Source organism: Apostichopus japonicus, chromosome 13 (genome assembly GCF_037975245.1).
Source record: "Apostichopus japonicus isolate 1M-3 chromosome 13, ASM3797524v1, whole genome shotgun sequence".
Lineage (NCBI taxonomy): Eukaryota > Metazoa > Echinodermata > Holothuroidea > Aspidochirotida > Stichopodidae > Apostichopus > Apostichopus japonicus.
Genome location: NC_092573.1, coordinates 7,641,948 through 7,659,076, shown reverse-complemented (window position 1 = coordinate 7,659,076; position 17,129 = coordinate 7,641,948). Strand labels below are relative to the sequence as shown.

General features: G+C 36.5%; 1 protein-coding gene across 2 annotated transcripts in view; it reads right to left on the bottom strand.

Annotated features, from left to right (window-relative positions):
• The window catches only part of LOC139978833 (centrosomal protein of 120 kDa-like), a 28,286-nt gene that overhangs the window by 3,071 nt on the left and 8,086 nt on the right, over nucleotides 1–17,129 (bottom strand). For both annotated transcript variants that reach the window (XR_011797028.1, XM_071989352.1), the window contains exons 6-16: nucleotides 14,759–14,992; nucleotides 11,401–11,638; nucleotides 10,870–11,140; nucleotides 8,926–9,078; nucleotides 7,673–7,787; nucleotides 5,887–6,060; nucleotides 4,315–4,464; nucleotides 3,127–3,216; nucleotides 2,101–2,306; nucleotides 1,296–1,467; nucleotides 413–657 (exon numbers count right to left, since the gene is read on the bottom strand). Coding sequence is in view for 1 of the 2 variants with exons in the window: in XM_071989352.1 (XP_071845453.1) it covers nucleotides 413–657; nucleotides 1,296–1,467; nucleotides 2,101–2,306; nucleotides 3,127–3,216; nucleotides 4,315–4,464; nucleotides 5,887–6,060; nucleotides 7,673–7,787; nucleotides 8,926–9,078; nucleotides 10,870–11,140; nucleotides 11,401–11,638; nucleotides 14,759–14,992 (2,048 nt within the window). In the remaining variant the exon portion in view is untranslated. The remainder of the gene's footprint in view (nucleotides 1–412; nucleotides 658–1,295; nucleotides 1,468–2,100; nucleotides 2,307–3,126; nucleotides 3,217–4,314; nucleotides 4,465–5,886; nucleotides 6,061–7,672; nucleotides 7,788–8,925; nucleotides 9,079–10,869; nucleotides 11,141–11,400; nucleotides 11,639–14,758; nucleotides 14,993–17,129) is intronic.

Sequence of the window (17,129 nt, the reverse complement as noted above, 5' to 3'; positions counted from 1 at the left end):
GTGAAAGCTAGACTTGTTGTTTAATAATGTGTGTACTGTAGGGAGAAGCTGATTGTGCAAATTGTTTTACACAAGAAGAGAAAATGGAACAAATAAGCTGTTATTTCCAATTGTAGTGAACTTTTAGCTTCAGTTCAGTTGTTAACGGACTTTGACCAGACATTGTGAATTTGTTTAGGCATAATGTTAGGCTACTTACACTTTGTAATTAACTTATGTACACAGTTCAGTTTGGCCTACCAATCAGTCCCCATGTACCTGTACAACAAGACCTTTAAATGGTAAATGGTTCTGTTAAGTGAAATAAACAGAAACTGGCAACACTAATTGTTATTCTCTGTAAATCTCTAAGTTTAAACTTATCTTCTCCCCCCACCCCCCCCCCCACTGATTACTGCCTATTGTCTTTTACCTTTGTAGTTCTCCCTTGATATCTTCTAAAGTTTGATTGTCAGATTTGGTTACTTCCTTCTCTTCTGCTGCTAGGTATCTTAGCCTCATATGTTCCAATTCCTGGTGCTGTCTCTGTAGTCTTGCCTTGGCCTCAAGTTGCTGTCTTTCCTTCAAATGGGCCAGTTCTTTAAGGGCTCTACCCCACTGTTGCTTGTAATGAATCTTTGACTTGCTCAGTGAGTCGAGCTTGCGTTCCAATTCAACCTTGAGACAAAAATATCGAACAGACTTCAAGAAAGTATCCTAGGTTGAAATATGCATGGAGAAGGCATAGAGACCTGCTTTGCATTAAAAAGAACAGTTCAGTTTCATATCTTACATAACACATTTAATACAAACACCACTTTACTAAAGCATAAGCTTATTATCTGATTTTCAGGTTGAGAGACATTTCAAACTTACCACAAGTCACCACAATTTACAAACATGGTTAATGGTGTCACATAGATTTGCTTGTTCCATACTGCTCAAGTTTATTTCAAGGGCCTCTATCACTGGGTGATGTCTTTGAGATGTCATTTCTCCAAATGATATCATTTCTTCCCTAATGATATTATTTCACACACAATCTATTTTCCATTAAGTGATAACAGAGGTTAAATATCTCCCATATATACCTAGTTTTTGTGACAATCACTATAGCATTCTTAAACAAAAGCGTCAACAGATAAAGGAAAGGCGCTATTTGAAATATTCTGTTTCACTCTTCTACTCATCAATATTTGTCTAATCAAACTCAAAAGGAAAAAGTTCCACTTTTTCATTCTTTGTTCTATGCATACCACATATATGGTGGTTGTTGGACTTTTTAAAACAGACTGCATGTAGCATCACATACATACCTTTTCTAGGTTAAGCAAACTTATTTCTGATTGTAGTTTCATCTCTGGTTTGGTTGTATTTTGTTCCTTGTAAACCTCAAACTGTCTGTCTTTCTGTTCAATTTGTTCCTGTAACTTCTTCACTCGCTCTCTAAAATGTTCAATTTGCTCTTGTAACATATTATTTTTACCTCTGAAACGAAAGAAAAGGGAGAGTAATTTTACACAAAGATAATGTACTTGAGCTAATCAAACATTCTCTGTACTGATAATGTAACATGCTCTGAATCCCTGAAGGACAATATTCTTAAGGTTCCATCTAATCCCTGAAAGCATAACATTCTTAACAAAAGAGAGAGGGAACAGACAATGTCTCATTGTTCCATCTAATCCCTGAAAACATGATATTCTTCATAAGAGAGAGATAGAAAACAGTCCAAATGTCTCAATGTTCCATCTAATCCCTGAAAACACAATATTCTTCATTAGAGAGAGAGCAAACAGTCCAAAGGTGTCAATGTTCCATCTAATCTGAGTTCAGTGGCTCTCTATAGATTGAGTTCTATGACTAGGCAAGTTTGCAGGGTTTAGTTTCCCTTTTTCTTTGGCAAGATTTTCTTTCATAATCTGTCATATCTTAGCAGAAGGAACTAAGTAATCTTTAGCAAAGCATAATTTTTGGCTATATCAGTTAAATTTAGTGCAAAATTATCAAATTAATAATTAATCACTTACAAAACTTCAGTTGGGTATTATACAAAGACAAGCAATCTACTGTAGGTAAGAATAAACATATCTGTTCCTTGTATTCGTTAAAGGTAGTTACTTTTCCAGTTCAATCTGATGGATGCAATCTTCCTTCATCCTTCTTGATGCTTCCTGCATCTCTGTCAATTTAAGTTCATGATCATGCTGTAACTCATCTTTGAGATGACCCACTTCCTCTTCTTTGGCTTTCAGTTCTCTCTCACGTTTAACTACATCACCAAGAGCAAACTGGAGCTGCTCTTCAAGATGACTGTATGCATCAAGCTGAAAATAACAAAATTTCATGATTCATAAAAAGAACAATAGCTATGAAGCTCACATCAAGCCAAGTCAATAGTTTGATTCATTTGCACAGGTTGGAAGGTTGCACATATTAGCCAGGCAACCAGAAGCATAATTTGCATCCTTGCTATTTGTCAGAAGACAAGCATATTCTTGTGGCAGCTGGGTGATCTATATGGATTGAAGAATCACTATTTGTCTGGGGAAACACATAGAGGTGTGAGTGGTATATATTAATGGCTCTGCCCCCCCCCTCCCCCCTCTCCCATGCTAACAGGCTCTCATTGGCAGTCAAAAGGAGCCTATTTTACTATTATACTCATTAACACCAGTAGAATCACTGTGGCTTAGTGGTACAGACTTAGGTCTGTGACAGAAAGGTCTGGGATTCTTACCTTCGTCTGATGAGTCCCAAACGGACAAAACCAGTCGTGAAGTGGAACTTTAATATTTTATATATATATCTATATTTATATCCATACATAATAATAAATTTATTTTCTGTGCAAATCACAGAAAATCTGAACAAAAGAATGTCAATAATAACCTGCTTTGGCAAAAACATCACTGAAAGGAAACTTTTTAAGTAAACCCTCACTGACAGGTAACCATTACTGATAAACCATCGAGTAAAAGTATCTTTATTAGTAAACCTGGACTGACAGGTAATCTTTATGGATAAACCATCATCCATGAGTAATCTAAATTACCTATGATTGATTAGATTATATAATCTTTTCTAATCTGGAAAACTAGAAGGTTTATGGCCTATTGACTCAAATTTAACATAGTTAAGACTTACTTTCTTTTTAAGAAGCAGTTCCCTCTCTTTGTCCCTGCGCTTGAACTCTTCTGATAAAGATTGTAGGTGGTTTACTTGTTTTTCTTTCATCTGTAAAATGAGCAGAAGAATCTGAGTCAATTTTATTTTTGCACAAGTTTGATTCAGCACATTGTTCTTACACAGTAGTATACTGACAATGACAAACATGGGTAAGAAGCTGCATTTTTTTTTTCTGGTCATTATCAAATGTTGAATCCATTTTTAACACTGGACTTAACTTCAAGTATTAAGGGTAACAAGAACAAGTCAACCATGCTATAGGATGAACCGGAATGTACATTTGGTACCAAATAAGTTATGGTTGTCAATAAAGTCTCTACAAGCCCCAACCACAAGCATATCCTGCAACTTCTGTTTATACGCTAACGATGGCTGTAACCCTTATTAGTGCTCTAACCATGATTTCAATTTCTATTTGATGCTCTAACTATTGCTGTAATCTCTGTTAGCATTCTAACCATGGTTTCAATTTCTGTTTGATGCTCTAACCATTGCTGTAATCTCTGTTAGCATTCTAACCATGGTTTCAATTTCTGTTTGATGCTCTAAGCATTCTAATCAGTGTCAACTTCTATTCAAGCTCTTACCATGGCAACAACCATGGCTTCAAATTCTATCGATACTCTAAACACAGGTAAAACCTCTGCCCATGCTCTAGCCTAGCAACAACTCTTGTTAGTGCTCTTACCAAGGTCAAAACTTATATTGATGCTCTAACCATGACTTGAAAATGAAAATCTGTCCACGCTTTAGCCTTGTCAGCAGCCTCTCTACATCCTCTAACCATGACTTCAACCACTTTTATTGCTTCCACCACAGCTTTGACTTCTATTGATTCACTAACCATTACTGTAATGGTTGTGTAACCCCTGGTTTATGCTTTAAGCATGGCTGTAACCCTCTCTTCAACCTGTAAATGATGACTAAAACCCTTAAATATGCCCTGACCATGGTTGTAACCTCTATGTATGCCCCAATCATGGCTGTAACCTCTATGTATGCCCTGACCATGGTTGTAACCTCTGTGTATGTCCCAATGGTGGTTGTAACCTCTATGTATGCCCCAACCATGGTTGTAACCTTGATGTATGCCCCAACCATGGTTGCAATCTATGCTCATCATATAACTATGACTAATACACTCACCTGATTCTCAAACAAGTCTGCCTGCTGCTCTTTCCACATCTCCAATTCTAGAGCTGTTTTATACTCCATAGATTCCCTGGGGTTTGGGAGACCAGCTGCTTCCTTTTCCTGTCCTCTAGGATCCACATTGTTGTTGGTTTCTTTACTTCTCTGGAGATAGCATATTAAAAAGATTGCAATAATTAACAATCTAGCTCTAATGAAAACTTTAGAAACCCATGCTAACCTAACCAGCATTATCTGCCAGATATTAGAACCACAAGAAAACAATTAATACTGACACACATGAAAGAAATGAGAGTATATATATATATATATATAAATATGTAAGAAATCAACACAAGTTCCTTTCCATTTTCTTTGATTAAAACTGATGTATCTGGGCAGCCACATGTTGAGAATTAATTCAAGTTAATCAACCCTCCCGTGTGCTTTAGTATGCAATTAATTGCATTCTCAGCTTGAGTAATGCTTAGTAGGTTTGGTAAAATGGTTCATCGACTACAGAAAAAATGGCTTTAAATACTGTCTGTTCCAACATGGTATTCATGTCAAAACGGCATTTTCAAAATTATAATTGACTGGGATGCAGAAAGTGACTTCCTATTTACTACATAACACTCATTGAAACTTTCTTTTGATTAAATGTTAAGAATCCACCAATAATGTCAATCTTTGTCTTTTTAAATGAATAAATTAAGTTCCATTGACCAAAACAGTGTGTCAATTCCGAGACCTTGCCAAAGGATTACAGTAATAGACCAACTTTTACAAGAATCTTTGTGGAAGTAGTTGTATGGAATACCTTGTAACAACCTCTTAAAAAAGTCTCCACGTTATTTTAAAATATGCGTGCATAGCAGCAAATTACCTCCTCATATTGCTTTATCACTGCCATTATTGGCAATTAAGCTGTATCAAACTGGCACTGCTGACTGGCAATATATGAGAAGAGTGAAGTCCAAACCCATGTAAACACGTTCATTCACCAGAACAAATTCTTTTATATGTTCTTAGTGTGAAGTGCAAGCAGCTTTCATTTTAGAGTAGTTTCCTTTCATTCAACTGTGCAGAACTTATTTATAAATCATTGGTATTAATGATGTAGAGTTTCTTTCATTTAAAGTGGTTTGCTTACATTCAGCTGTGTAGAGCCCATTCATACCTGGTTGGTATTAAGGAAGTAGGCTTTCTTTTATTTAGAGTGGTTTGCTTACATTCAGCTGTGCAGAACTCATTTATAAATCATTGGTAGTAGGCTTTTTTTCATTTACTGTGGTTTGCTTACATTCAGCTGTGTAGAATACCCATTTGTAACTCCTTTGAAGTAGGCTGTCTTTCATCTTCGAGTGGTTTGCTTACATTCAGCTGTGTAGAACCTATATTTACCTAATTGATATTCATGAAGTAAGCTTTCTTTTGTTTAGATTGGTTTACTCGATTTCAACTGCATAAAACCCATCTATACCTTTGTTGGTATTAATGGTTACAGGCTCACTTTCATTTTAGACTGGTTTGCTTCTTTTCAGCTATGTAGAAAACATTAAAATCAGAGGAGGAGGCATACCGTACCTGAGACAAATCACTACTAAGGAAAACCTCCTTGGTGTTGATGGGTCCATAGTCCTCCAAACCCAGAGCAACTAGGACCTCAGCTACAGGTGTGGGATTCTCATTGACACTTCTGGCTATGACTTTTTCACTGCAAATCTGCCTCCAGACTTGTTTCTCGGGTGGATTGATAGTCTGTAAACAAAAAGAGAGATGGCTTTAATTACATATCCTCAATTAACAAGGATTCCATACATGAATGTTTCGGTAACCTTCTCTAGTTCATGTATGTAACTTGTTACTCACAAACAAAATAAACCTTACTGACAGACTTAATGCCCTGTGTCTGTTTCTCTTTGCTGGAACATATGGTGTTAAATGTCTCAGACACTAGTGCAACAGCTTAACAAAGTACAGTAGATATTTGTTTAGTTAGAGGTTGTTTTCTGCTAAACACAGCCTTTGTGCCTAATTTTGTTTCAAACACCCTCAATACAATCATACCCAAAGATAAAAGATGCTAACATGTTGAGGTCATGTTTATGTATCACCTGACATTGACTATCTGCACTATGCCTTACCATGAAAGGAGTACCTTCTTTACCTGCTTATGAGATGGGCATTGAGCAGTTGTACTATGCCTTACCATGAAAGGAGTTCCTTCTTTACCTGCTTATAAGATGGACATTGACTAGCTACACTATACCTCACTGTGAAAGGAGTACCTTCTTTACCTGCTTATCAGAAGGAAATTGAGCAGTTGCACCATGCCTTACCATGAAAGGAGTAACTTCTATACCTACCTATGAGATGGAAATTGACCAAACACACCACATTATAAAACTGAGGTACATATTGCAGGTTGGCTTTCAATTCTGTTAACATTTGTAAATCAACCACCAGACCTAATGCAGCGGACACATTTAGTGACACTAGGATGAAAGATACAAAGTTGGTCAACAGTTTCAGATACATAAGTTGAAATCAAATGCAGAGATTTCCTGAACTACTGTTTAGCTTCTCATCTGCAGCTATCTTATTCCAGAATGATAGAATAAGAAATTTCACTCACAAACTCATGGAATGTCATTAATGATGTCTACTTGCATAAGTGATGCAATACAACATCAGTGATATCATGAAGCACCAGTGATGTCATGTGTGAAGTCATCTAGTATCAGTAGTGTCACCGTCCACCTGCGATGTCACCTACCACCAGTAATAACATGCATTATCAGTGGTGTCTTGTATCATCAGTGATGTCATCTAGCATCAGTGGTGGCATCCAACATCACTAATGTTATGTAACATTAGTAATTTTATCTAAGATCAGTGATGTTATATAGCAACAGTAATAACATGCATTATCAGTGGTGTCATCTAGTGTAAGTGGTGGCATCTAGCATCACTAATGTTATGTAACATTAGTGATTTTATCTAACATCAGTGATGTTAGATAGCAAGAGTAATAACATCCAGTATCAGTGGTATCATGTAACATTAGTAATGTCATCTAGTATCAGTAATGGCATTGAGTATCACTAATGTTATGTAACATTAGAGAATTTGTCTAACATCAGTGATGTCATATAACAAGAGTAATAACATGCATTATCAGTGGTGTCATGTATCATCAGTAATGTCATCTAGCATCAGTGGTGGCATCCAATGTCATTAATGTTACGTAACATTAGTGAATTTGTCTAACATCAGTGATGTCATCTTACATCACGGATGTCAGAGAGCATCAGTGATGTCACATAGTAACTACAGCAGACAGATAGATTTCATAGAAATATAATCTTACATTGACAGGAACTCTTGCAGATGATAAGACATTTGACAATGGTACCTCAGCAACACCGAGTAATAGGTCCTTAGTTTGCTTGTCTCTATGCCACAGCTCTAGCATCAATGGAACTCTATGGAGAAGATCATAATGAAGTATTGCTTGGTAATCCTACATTGAGTGGTATCTGGTTTGATATATGAAATAGGCTGCAGGCATTGCTTGTTGCATGAAATACTCTCTTATGCTGAAATAAAGTAGTTTTCAAATGCTTAGGTAAAATAAATGCATTTATGCAGTTCGTTTTGCCGTTCCAAGTGCAGGTGGTTGTTAAAGGCTTTTGTGGGAATTACAAAGTTATTACAATATTTACTGTTTCATTCAAGGTTAAGCACATGAAATGCTTTCACTCTCTTAGCTTAAATTTATTGTACGATAAAATTGTAGTCTAATCTGCATAAGGTTATGAAACATCTTGCTCTCCTCACCTTATTGAAGATAATTTGGCTAATTCACTTTTAAGTATTATTCATACCATGCATCCCACACTGAGGTTAACTTCTTGTATGAACCCTTCAAAGTCTTAGTGTGCCCTTAAAAGGAGGAGGGGATGCCTTCAACTTAGACCCCTTCCATAGGCACTTGTTCTCCTTTCTTTAGATAAAATATGTTAACTTTAAATCCCCTGCAACTACCTATACTGCCAGCTTGAATAGAAATACAACCCAGCACTGATATTTTTTCATCAAGTAGCTAAAACTGGCTGTTCAAAGAATTGTCAGCAATGACTTTATTTGCTCAAGATCTGTTTATAAATTGACAAGCTTGGAAGTAACGATTATCTGTGACATACAGCATCACTTGAAGAGGGTTGCAGTCAAATGTAAAAGTCAATGGGCTCGTGGTCTTAGGACTGTAGATTTCTAGTCCTGCTCAGATCATTATGTTGTGTCATTGGGCAAGGCACTTGCACTCCATTGCATCCATTAACCTACATGTATAAATGGCAACTGATGAGGTAGCTTAGAGGTCTCCCGGGGAACAAGTAGACATAGGGGCAACAGTTAAATTATGCACACACTGGTGTGGGGGTGTGACAAGTTACCAGTGACCACAAATTGACTGTTGTAAAGTCATATGAAAATACCTTGTCTTGATACAAGACTGTAAACCGACAACTTTTACTTCGCTGCAATGTCAAATGTACCAAGTGTTCAATACAGTCATCACAGAAAGTGGGAGCAAAAACAAGTCTCCAGTAATATTTTTACCTGGTTAGATTTTCATGAAGTTGTTGGCCGGTGGTTGCAAAATCAAATGCACAGAATGAGTTGGGAAGGTACACCTCCATGTGTTTATTCAGAATCTCCACTGATGGGTGGGTCATAATTGGAGCTGACCTCCCAAAGAAAGGATAGCTGTATCTGATGAGATGCAAGAGAAAGAACAGGTGAGTCTCAAAAGTGGTGGTTTAATGAAGCACTGCCAATGTTCTATCAATTGACTGTGACAGGGTTGTTTGGTTGATGAACGATGCCACTGTTTGATCACTTCTACTGTGGGTGAGAGAGTTGTCTGATTGTTGTGTTGGAAGCTGGTCACTTCACCCAACAACCATTTCGCCCAACTTTACCATTTCGCCCAACCAGCCTGGTCATTTCGCCCAACCAGCCTGGTCATTTCGCCCAACCTTGATAAAATATTATACTTCAATAAGGAAACGTTCGGGAATTGTTATATTAAGGAAACTTGAGGATGGATCAGTGTTTTAGGGGTTATGTTTGATAGGAAACGTTCGGGAATGGTTAACGTTACAGGATACTTGAAGGAAACTTGAAGTCGTGGTTACAGTCGGTAGGATGGATCGGTGTTTTAGGGGTTAGGTTTGATAGGAAACGTTCATTGTATGCGTAACCGCCTAAAGTAGTGTATTACTATAACCCAAAATAAATCCAACTGAACTAGTGAAATAGAAAAAGGGATATTATTCTGACTGAATATGAGTTAAAAAAATGGTTGGGCGAAATGACCAACAAGGTTGGGCGAAATGACCATGATGGTTGGGCGAAATGACCAGGATGGTTGGGCGAAATGACCAGGCTGGTTGGGCGAAATGGCAGTTGGGCGAAATGGTTGTTGGGCGAAGTGACCAGAAAGCGTTGTGTTAAAATGTTCATATTTCAACCCCTCGTTGCAGTGATTTTCTGTCATTTAAAAAATATATAGTCTTTTGAATCACAAACCCTGTCCTGAAGGAGCTCGAACAGAATACAACTGGCTAACAAGTTGTCTGATTGACAAACACTGCCAGTTTAGTATTAAAGAATGCACGATTAAAAGGCCTTCACACTTTAACATATAAATCCGGCACAGAGGCTAACAAAGAACTTGCAGCCTTTTCCGTAAACTACGTATAAACATGGAATTTGTACATCAATGTTTCTACAAGCACACTTTGATCATTTTTGCAAAATTCTCTCCATTTGATAGCATACCTGTTTATGAAGACATATTTGCAGTAATGAAATGGTTGTGAATATTTGATTATATGAAAATTGACCCATAATATTGACCTTTGATTGATTTCCTAGAACCTGATGATCTTACTAACTTATAGAGAGTCAAGTTTATAGGATGTTCTGGTGGCTGAAGTAGACTGCACTTAGAAAAAACTGCTGAAAAAGTTCTGTATCTCTGGTTCAAAACCACATCCTCATAGCATTTATTATGGCAAGGATATAATTTCTTCAATTGCTTGTTAAGAGTTTTGTTACTATGATACTTTATTCCTTTTTTGTTGGGTGGGATGGGTGAGGAGGGTGTGTGGTTATTATTGTTATTGTCACACTTTTTGTTACTTTCTTTGCAGATTCTGGGAGTGATCAAGCCCATAAGGGCTTTCTTTAATTCACTTCCTTTCACTTTGACAATTCCCTGCTCTTACTATACTGTGTTTGAAAAACTATGCATGAACAGAGCCAGACAAAGGCTAACAGGATGTGATCATTCATCAATACTTTGTTTAGCACTGTTGGATAAAGTTTAAGTTCAAGTTGAGAGTGTCTACTTGTCTAGGAAACCAAACACACACAACTAGCATGTCATAATATATTTTTTCCCTTAATATTCTCGGCAGTCCTTTTTGAGGGGTCACATACTGTATGTTCTGATTTGGTAACATTCAAGACATTGTCTTAGAGTTCTGTAAACTATACCTTATATAAATGTTCAAAGCTGAAGATGTGTTAACATTCCTTATACTCCTTATGTCAACAGAGAATCCATAATGGGATATCGTTCCTGGTAATACAGGTAGCTGGGTGACATGTTGCTTTGGAGGCTGCTGCTTCAGAGAAGGGTGTGTGTTAGGATGATGCTGATGATGATGATGAGGTTGTTGTTGTTGTGACCCTTCAGTTGACCCTTCAACAGCCCTAGCTGGGGGCCCATCAACATCATATCTGGTGTTACTTGCATGTTTGACTCCTAGTGGAAAACATACGAAAGATAACATTCTTAGTTTTCTTCCTTGACATAACTTACCAATTACTTTAGTACAACTAGCATCATTTAATTGTTGGATGCCATAACTGGATATCTTCAGTATTCTTTAAAACATTTGAATAATATTGCACTAAGTTGTACCAACATGGACATCAGATGGATTTTTTTTTAATTTTACCAGTGAATTGTCTTTTTCAAAAAATGACTGGAAAAAGTTATTGAACATTTTAAGGAAACAGTACCTTTAGTGGTATCTCTCTGTGGTATTTTGTCATCCACAATCAAACTGTCAAGCCCTCTATCAGTATCTTCATCACTTTCACTGTGTCTGGCTCTTTTTTGGTTCCCTAGAGGGAGCGGAGCTGCCCTCCTCTGTTCAACATTTTCCCTTCCTGCATTTGATAAAGATTGCTGTTCATTTTTTTCATGGTCTGACACATGTTCCTGTTTTGGCTTAGTTTCTGTTGGCTTTGGATACACCTAGTAGAAGAGAAGATATATTAAAAGCACTCAAGTAGAAAATTTTTTTTTACATTTGCACTATTACGTAACTATTTGCAGTCAAGGAAAATGCAAAAATATTAGTGGTCAGAAGGGAAAGGCTAGGATTGGAGAAGCAGATCAGATCAGACAATGTAGCCAAATTAGGATCAAACATGATGATTTGACCAACAAAAAAAGACACCTCAAAGGAAAATTAAATGCCAATGCACCACTGCATTTTTCTTGCTGATTTAGCAGCTTAATGCAAGAAGTATTAGGTGTTGAGAAATTTGCATACGCTGTGCATGACAAATACAATTATGAATAGGCCTAGAAAAGGGGAACCACTGTGACACTGCTGTTTTCTCATGATAGCATTTATCTCACTCACCTTAACAATGAAAGCAACAAATAAAACTACCTGATTGATTGTTGATCTGGTTGAGAGGTATATCCACATCCTTAAAACAGCTAATGTACACACAAACTAAATATCACTTCTGATTTAAATATATTCTACCTTTGATTGTTGATCTGGTTGAGGTATATCCACATAAATAAAACTATAAATGTATACACAAACCATGTGTTAGGTTTGATGTAAATATAAACTACCTGTATTGTTGATATGGTAGAGGCATATCTTTATTTTAAGAAGCAAATAAATACCGCTACTGGGAGAGCATGGAGGATTCTGATTTTCCTTAAGCACTGACATAATCATAAATGTCAAAATAAAGACAGTCATTACTTACGGCAGTATTTGCCTTTAAGCTGCACCAAACACCAACTTTCTAACTTAAATATTATTCATAGCATGATTGATTGTTGATCTGGTTGAGGTATATCCACAACCTTAAAGCAACTAACGTACACAAACTACTAGTGAGGTTTGATGTACACACAAACTATGTGTCAGTTTTTTATGTAAATATAAACTTTGTGTGATTGTTGATCTGGTTGAGGTATATCCACAACCTTAAAGCAACTAACGTACACAAACTACTAGTGAGGTTTGATGTACACACAAACTATGTGTCAGTTTTTTATGTAAATATAAACTTTGTGTGATTGTTGATCTGGTTGAGGTGTATCCACAACCTTAAAGCAACTAATGTACACAAAGTACTTGTGGGTTTTGATGTACACACAAACTATGTGTCAGTTTTTGATGTAAATATAAACTTTGTGTGATTGTTGATCTGGTTGAGGTATATCCACAACCTTAAAGCAACTAAATATACACACAAACTAAAATGTGCAGTTTAATGTACACACAAATGAAATGTGCAGTTTGATGTACACACAAACTAAATGTGCAGTTTGATGTACACACACACTAAATGTGCAGTTTGATGTACACACACACTAAATGTGCAGTTTGATGTACACACAAACTAAAATGTGCAGTTTGATGTACACACAAACTAAATGTGCAGTTTGATGTACACACATATGAAATGTGCAGTTTGATGTACACACAAATGAAATGTGCAGTTTGATGTACACAAACTAAATGTGCAGTTTGATGTACACACACACTAAATGTGCAGTTTGATGTACACACAAACTAAAATGTGCAGTTTGATGTACACACAAACTAAATGTGCAGTTTGATGTACACACACACTAAATGTGCAGTTTGATGTACACACAAACTAAATGTGCAGTTTGATGTACACACAAACTAAATGTGCATTTTGATGTACACACAAACTAAATGTGCAGTTTAATGTACACACAAACTAAATGTGCAGTTTGATGTACACTCAAACTAAATGTGCAGTTTGATGTACACACAAACTAAATGTGCAGTTTGATGTACACTCAAACTAAATGTGCAGTTTGATGTACACACAAACTAAATGTGCAGATTGATGTACACACAAACTAAATGTGCAGTTTGATGTACACACAAACTAAATGTGCAGTTTGATGTACACACAAACTAAATGTGCAGTTTGATGTACACACAAACTAAAATGTGCAGTTTGATGTACACACACACTAAATGTGCAGTTTGATGTACACACAAACTAAATGTGCAGTTTGATGTACACACAAACTAAAATGTGCAGTTTGATGTACACACAAATGAAATGTGCAGTTTGATGTACACACAAACTAATTGTGCAGTTTGATGTACACACAAACTAAATGTGCAGTTTGATGTACACACAAATGAAATGTGCAGTTTGATGTACACACATATGAAATGTGCAGTTTGATGTACACACAAATTAAATGTGCAGTTTGATGTATACACAAACTAAATGTGCAGTTTGATGTACACACAAACTAAAATGTGCAGTTTGATGTACACACACACTAAATGTGCAGTTTGATGTACACACAAACTAAATGTGCAGTTTGATGTACACACAAACTAAAATGTGCAGTTTGATGTACACACAAACTAAATGTGCAGTTTGATGTACACTCAAACTAAATGTGCAGTTTGATGTACACACAAACTAAATGTGCAGTTTGATGTACACTCAGACTAAATGTGCAGTTTGATGTACACACAAACTAAATGTGCAGATTGATGTACACACAAACTAAATGTGCAGTTTGATGTACACACAAACTAAATGTGCAGTTTGATGTACACACAAACTAAATGTGCAGTTTGATGTACACACAAACTAAAATGTGCAGTTTGATGTACACACACACTAAATGTGCAGTTTGATGTACACACAAACTAAATGTGCAGTTTGATGTACACACAAACTAAAATGTGCAGTTTGATGTACACACACACTAAATGTGCAGTTTGATGTACACACAAACTAATTGTGCAGTTTGATGTACACACAAACTAAATGTGCAGTTTGATGTACACACAAATGAAATGTGCAGTTTGATGTACACACATATGAAATGTGCAGTTTGATGTACACACAAATTAAATGTGCAGTTTGATGTATACACAAACTAAATGTGCAGTTTGATGTACACACAAACTAAAATGTGCAGTTTGATGTACACACAAACTAAATGTGCAGTTTGATGTACACTCAAACTAAAATGTGCAGTTTGATGTACACACAAACTAAATGTGCAGTTTGATGTACACACACACTAAATGTGTATTAATATGTTACAAAGCACCTGTGGTTGTTGATCTGGTAGGGATATATCCTTCCTCCTCAATACAATTGATACACCAACAACAGCACCATCACCTCCCTTCTTTTTTTCCTTTGTGTCTGATGGTGATGTCAGAGGAAAGGCCCCTTCAATAGACACAGGACGCTGGTTTATAACGTCTGATGGCGGGCTCAATAATTGGTCCATCTGTATAATAGCTGAGCCAAGTATCTGGTCACCACAGCACAGGTTAATCTACATTTAAAGAGAAAGGAAATGCAATTATGCCATTAAGTTAATTGAGTTGTAAATGCAATAAAGTTACATACCATTTCCTAAATATCAGCGAAAAATTGCAATTCTACCTGTAAACAGGCACTCAGCATTCACATGTTAGGTGAAACAATTTTCCTTTCCTGAGGACTGTTGACTTGCATGTCCCTGGTTCACATTAGTAAAGTACACCAGTGATTCCACCAAGGAATTCTCAATTATCTAACATCTCATTGTCCTGAGGAAATGGGGAATGAATCTTTGATATTAACACACTTATCATCAGATCAAGAGTTACACATTGCATGTTAATGTACCGGTGATCAAATCTTGAGGGACCACAGATAATCTTGTTTTTTTTTTTAAATATGAACACAGCATTGGAAACTTTCCTCAGGATTAAGTGAATGGTTAATAAGCAGGCAACAACCAGGGAACTAATGTTGACAGACGGATATTTATGTAGATACTATTGCTATGGATAATGGAATAAACTCCATTGGCTTGGCTAAGCTATGTACACAATATAGCTTTAGTAATCATGAAAAGGACTCTTCATATAAGATTCATCCCCAATTCCTACTTTCCATGTTAACAAATTTTGACTGCTGATGACATGAACACAATATTGATTCATCTTTTCAATATGGAGCATCCACATACTTAATATGAGATTCAATCAATGATGCCATTCTTGTGATATCAGGTTGACAATGTTTCAAACATGTTTGGAATCTGCTTACCTCAAATGACCTTCAACTTTTAAACTAATTAAAAATACTACAACAAAAGGCTTCTGGAACTGAATGTAGGGGAAACAAGGGAAGAAGACCTTATATACAGTATTTCACTTAATAAGTACTCTTGAAGATCAACTCTCTGAATTTTAATGAGTTTTAAAGCCAAATTACTATTCCATTGCTTATTTCTTTGTGCTTTGAGATCGTTCCTGACATGATAACGACAGTTGACCTACTACAGTAGGACAAGTAATCTTCAAACCATGTGATGACATCTGACAAATAAACATGAGTTTAATAGAAGCTTCCATCAGCAGTAATGTAATCATCAGTCACTTTATATGTTGTTTTTAATGATTAAGATGTACACCACCACATGTTACAGCTCTAGGCAATATAGTATATGATGAGCAGCTGAGTCTAAAATTACTGCTAATGCCCTCCTGTCACTCTGAAGTCAGTCATTCTAATCCAGCAATATTGAACATCATCTTATTCTTAGGAGTTTAGAGAGTTAGAAGTAAGCCTTCAGGCATGAAATGAGTAACAACATGCTAGGTGCTCATTTCTTCTATAATAGTTTGAGGGTCTGATGCTTTGATCATCAATAGTTTGAGGGTCTGATGCTTTGATCATCAATTGCAGGGTCACACTGAAATGAGTCTGCAATTTGGAAAGTACTCTTCAGTCCTGAATTCTGCAAAATGTTGTCATCAGCACAGCACTTTTTGAAGGCATTCACATTTCAGCCTGATGACAACATGTAAACTACTCTACTTGGCATACATGAACCGATTTACTTATGGTAATAGGCACCTCCCCAGACTTAGGCAAAATACCAAACACCATAATACACAATGTACTATTTCATTCTGCATACATTATATGACTTAAACAGTGGCCAATCAGTCCAAGATTTGTATCTTTTGCAATACTTGTACCACCTTGCAACATCAGAACACGACATTGATTAGTGGTTGGAGGAATTCCGAAAGCGTAGGAATTTAGAATGTGTTGTTTACGGGTTAGGGCTATTTGTGTGTTATTTGAGAAAGTGGCTGAGTTCACTAAGATTTTGAATGTCAAGGTTTTGCAATGAATGCAGAAAGTTTAACTTATCTCAACTTCACTAGGACTAGCCTATGGCTTTCTCGGACAGTGCAATATGAATGTTTGCAGATGTATCCAAAATCTCAGAGCATCAATCGAAAACCAAACAAACAACTGGTGGGTTCATATCCGTAGGCCTATTAATTTAACAGAATTTTTGACCAACATAGTTGGTTTTGCAGATACTTTGGGCCTTAGTTCTAGTATGCATGGTGTATACAGTACAACATAAGCTCCACTACAGTACCTGTAGTAGATACTAGTATAGT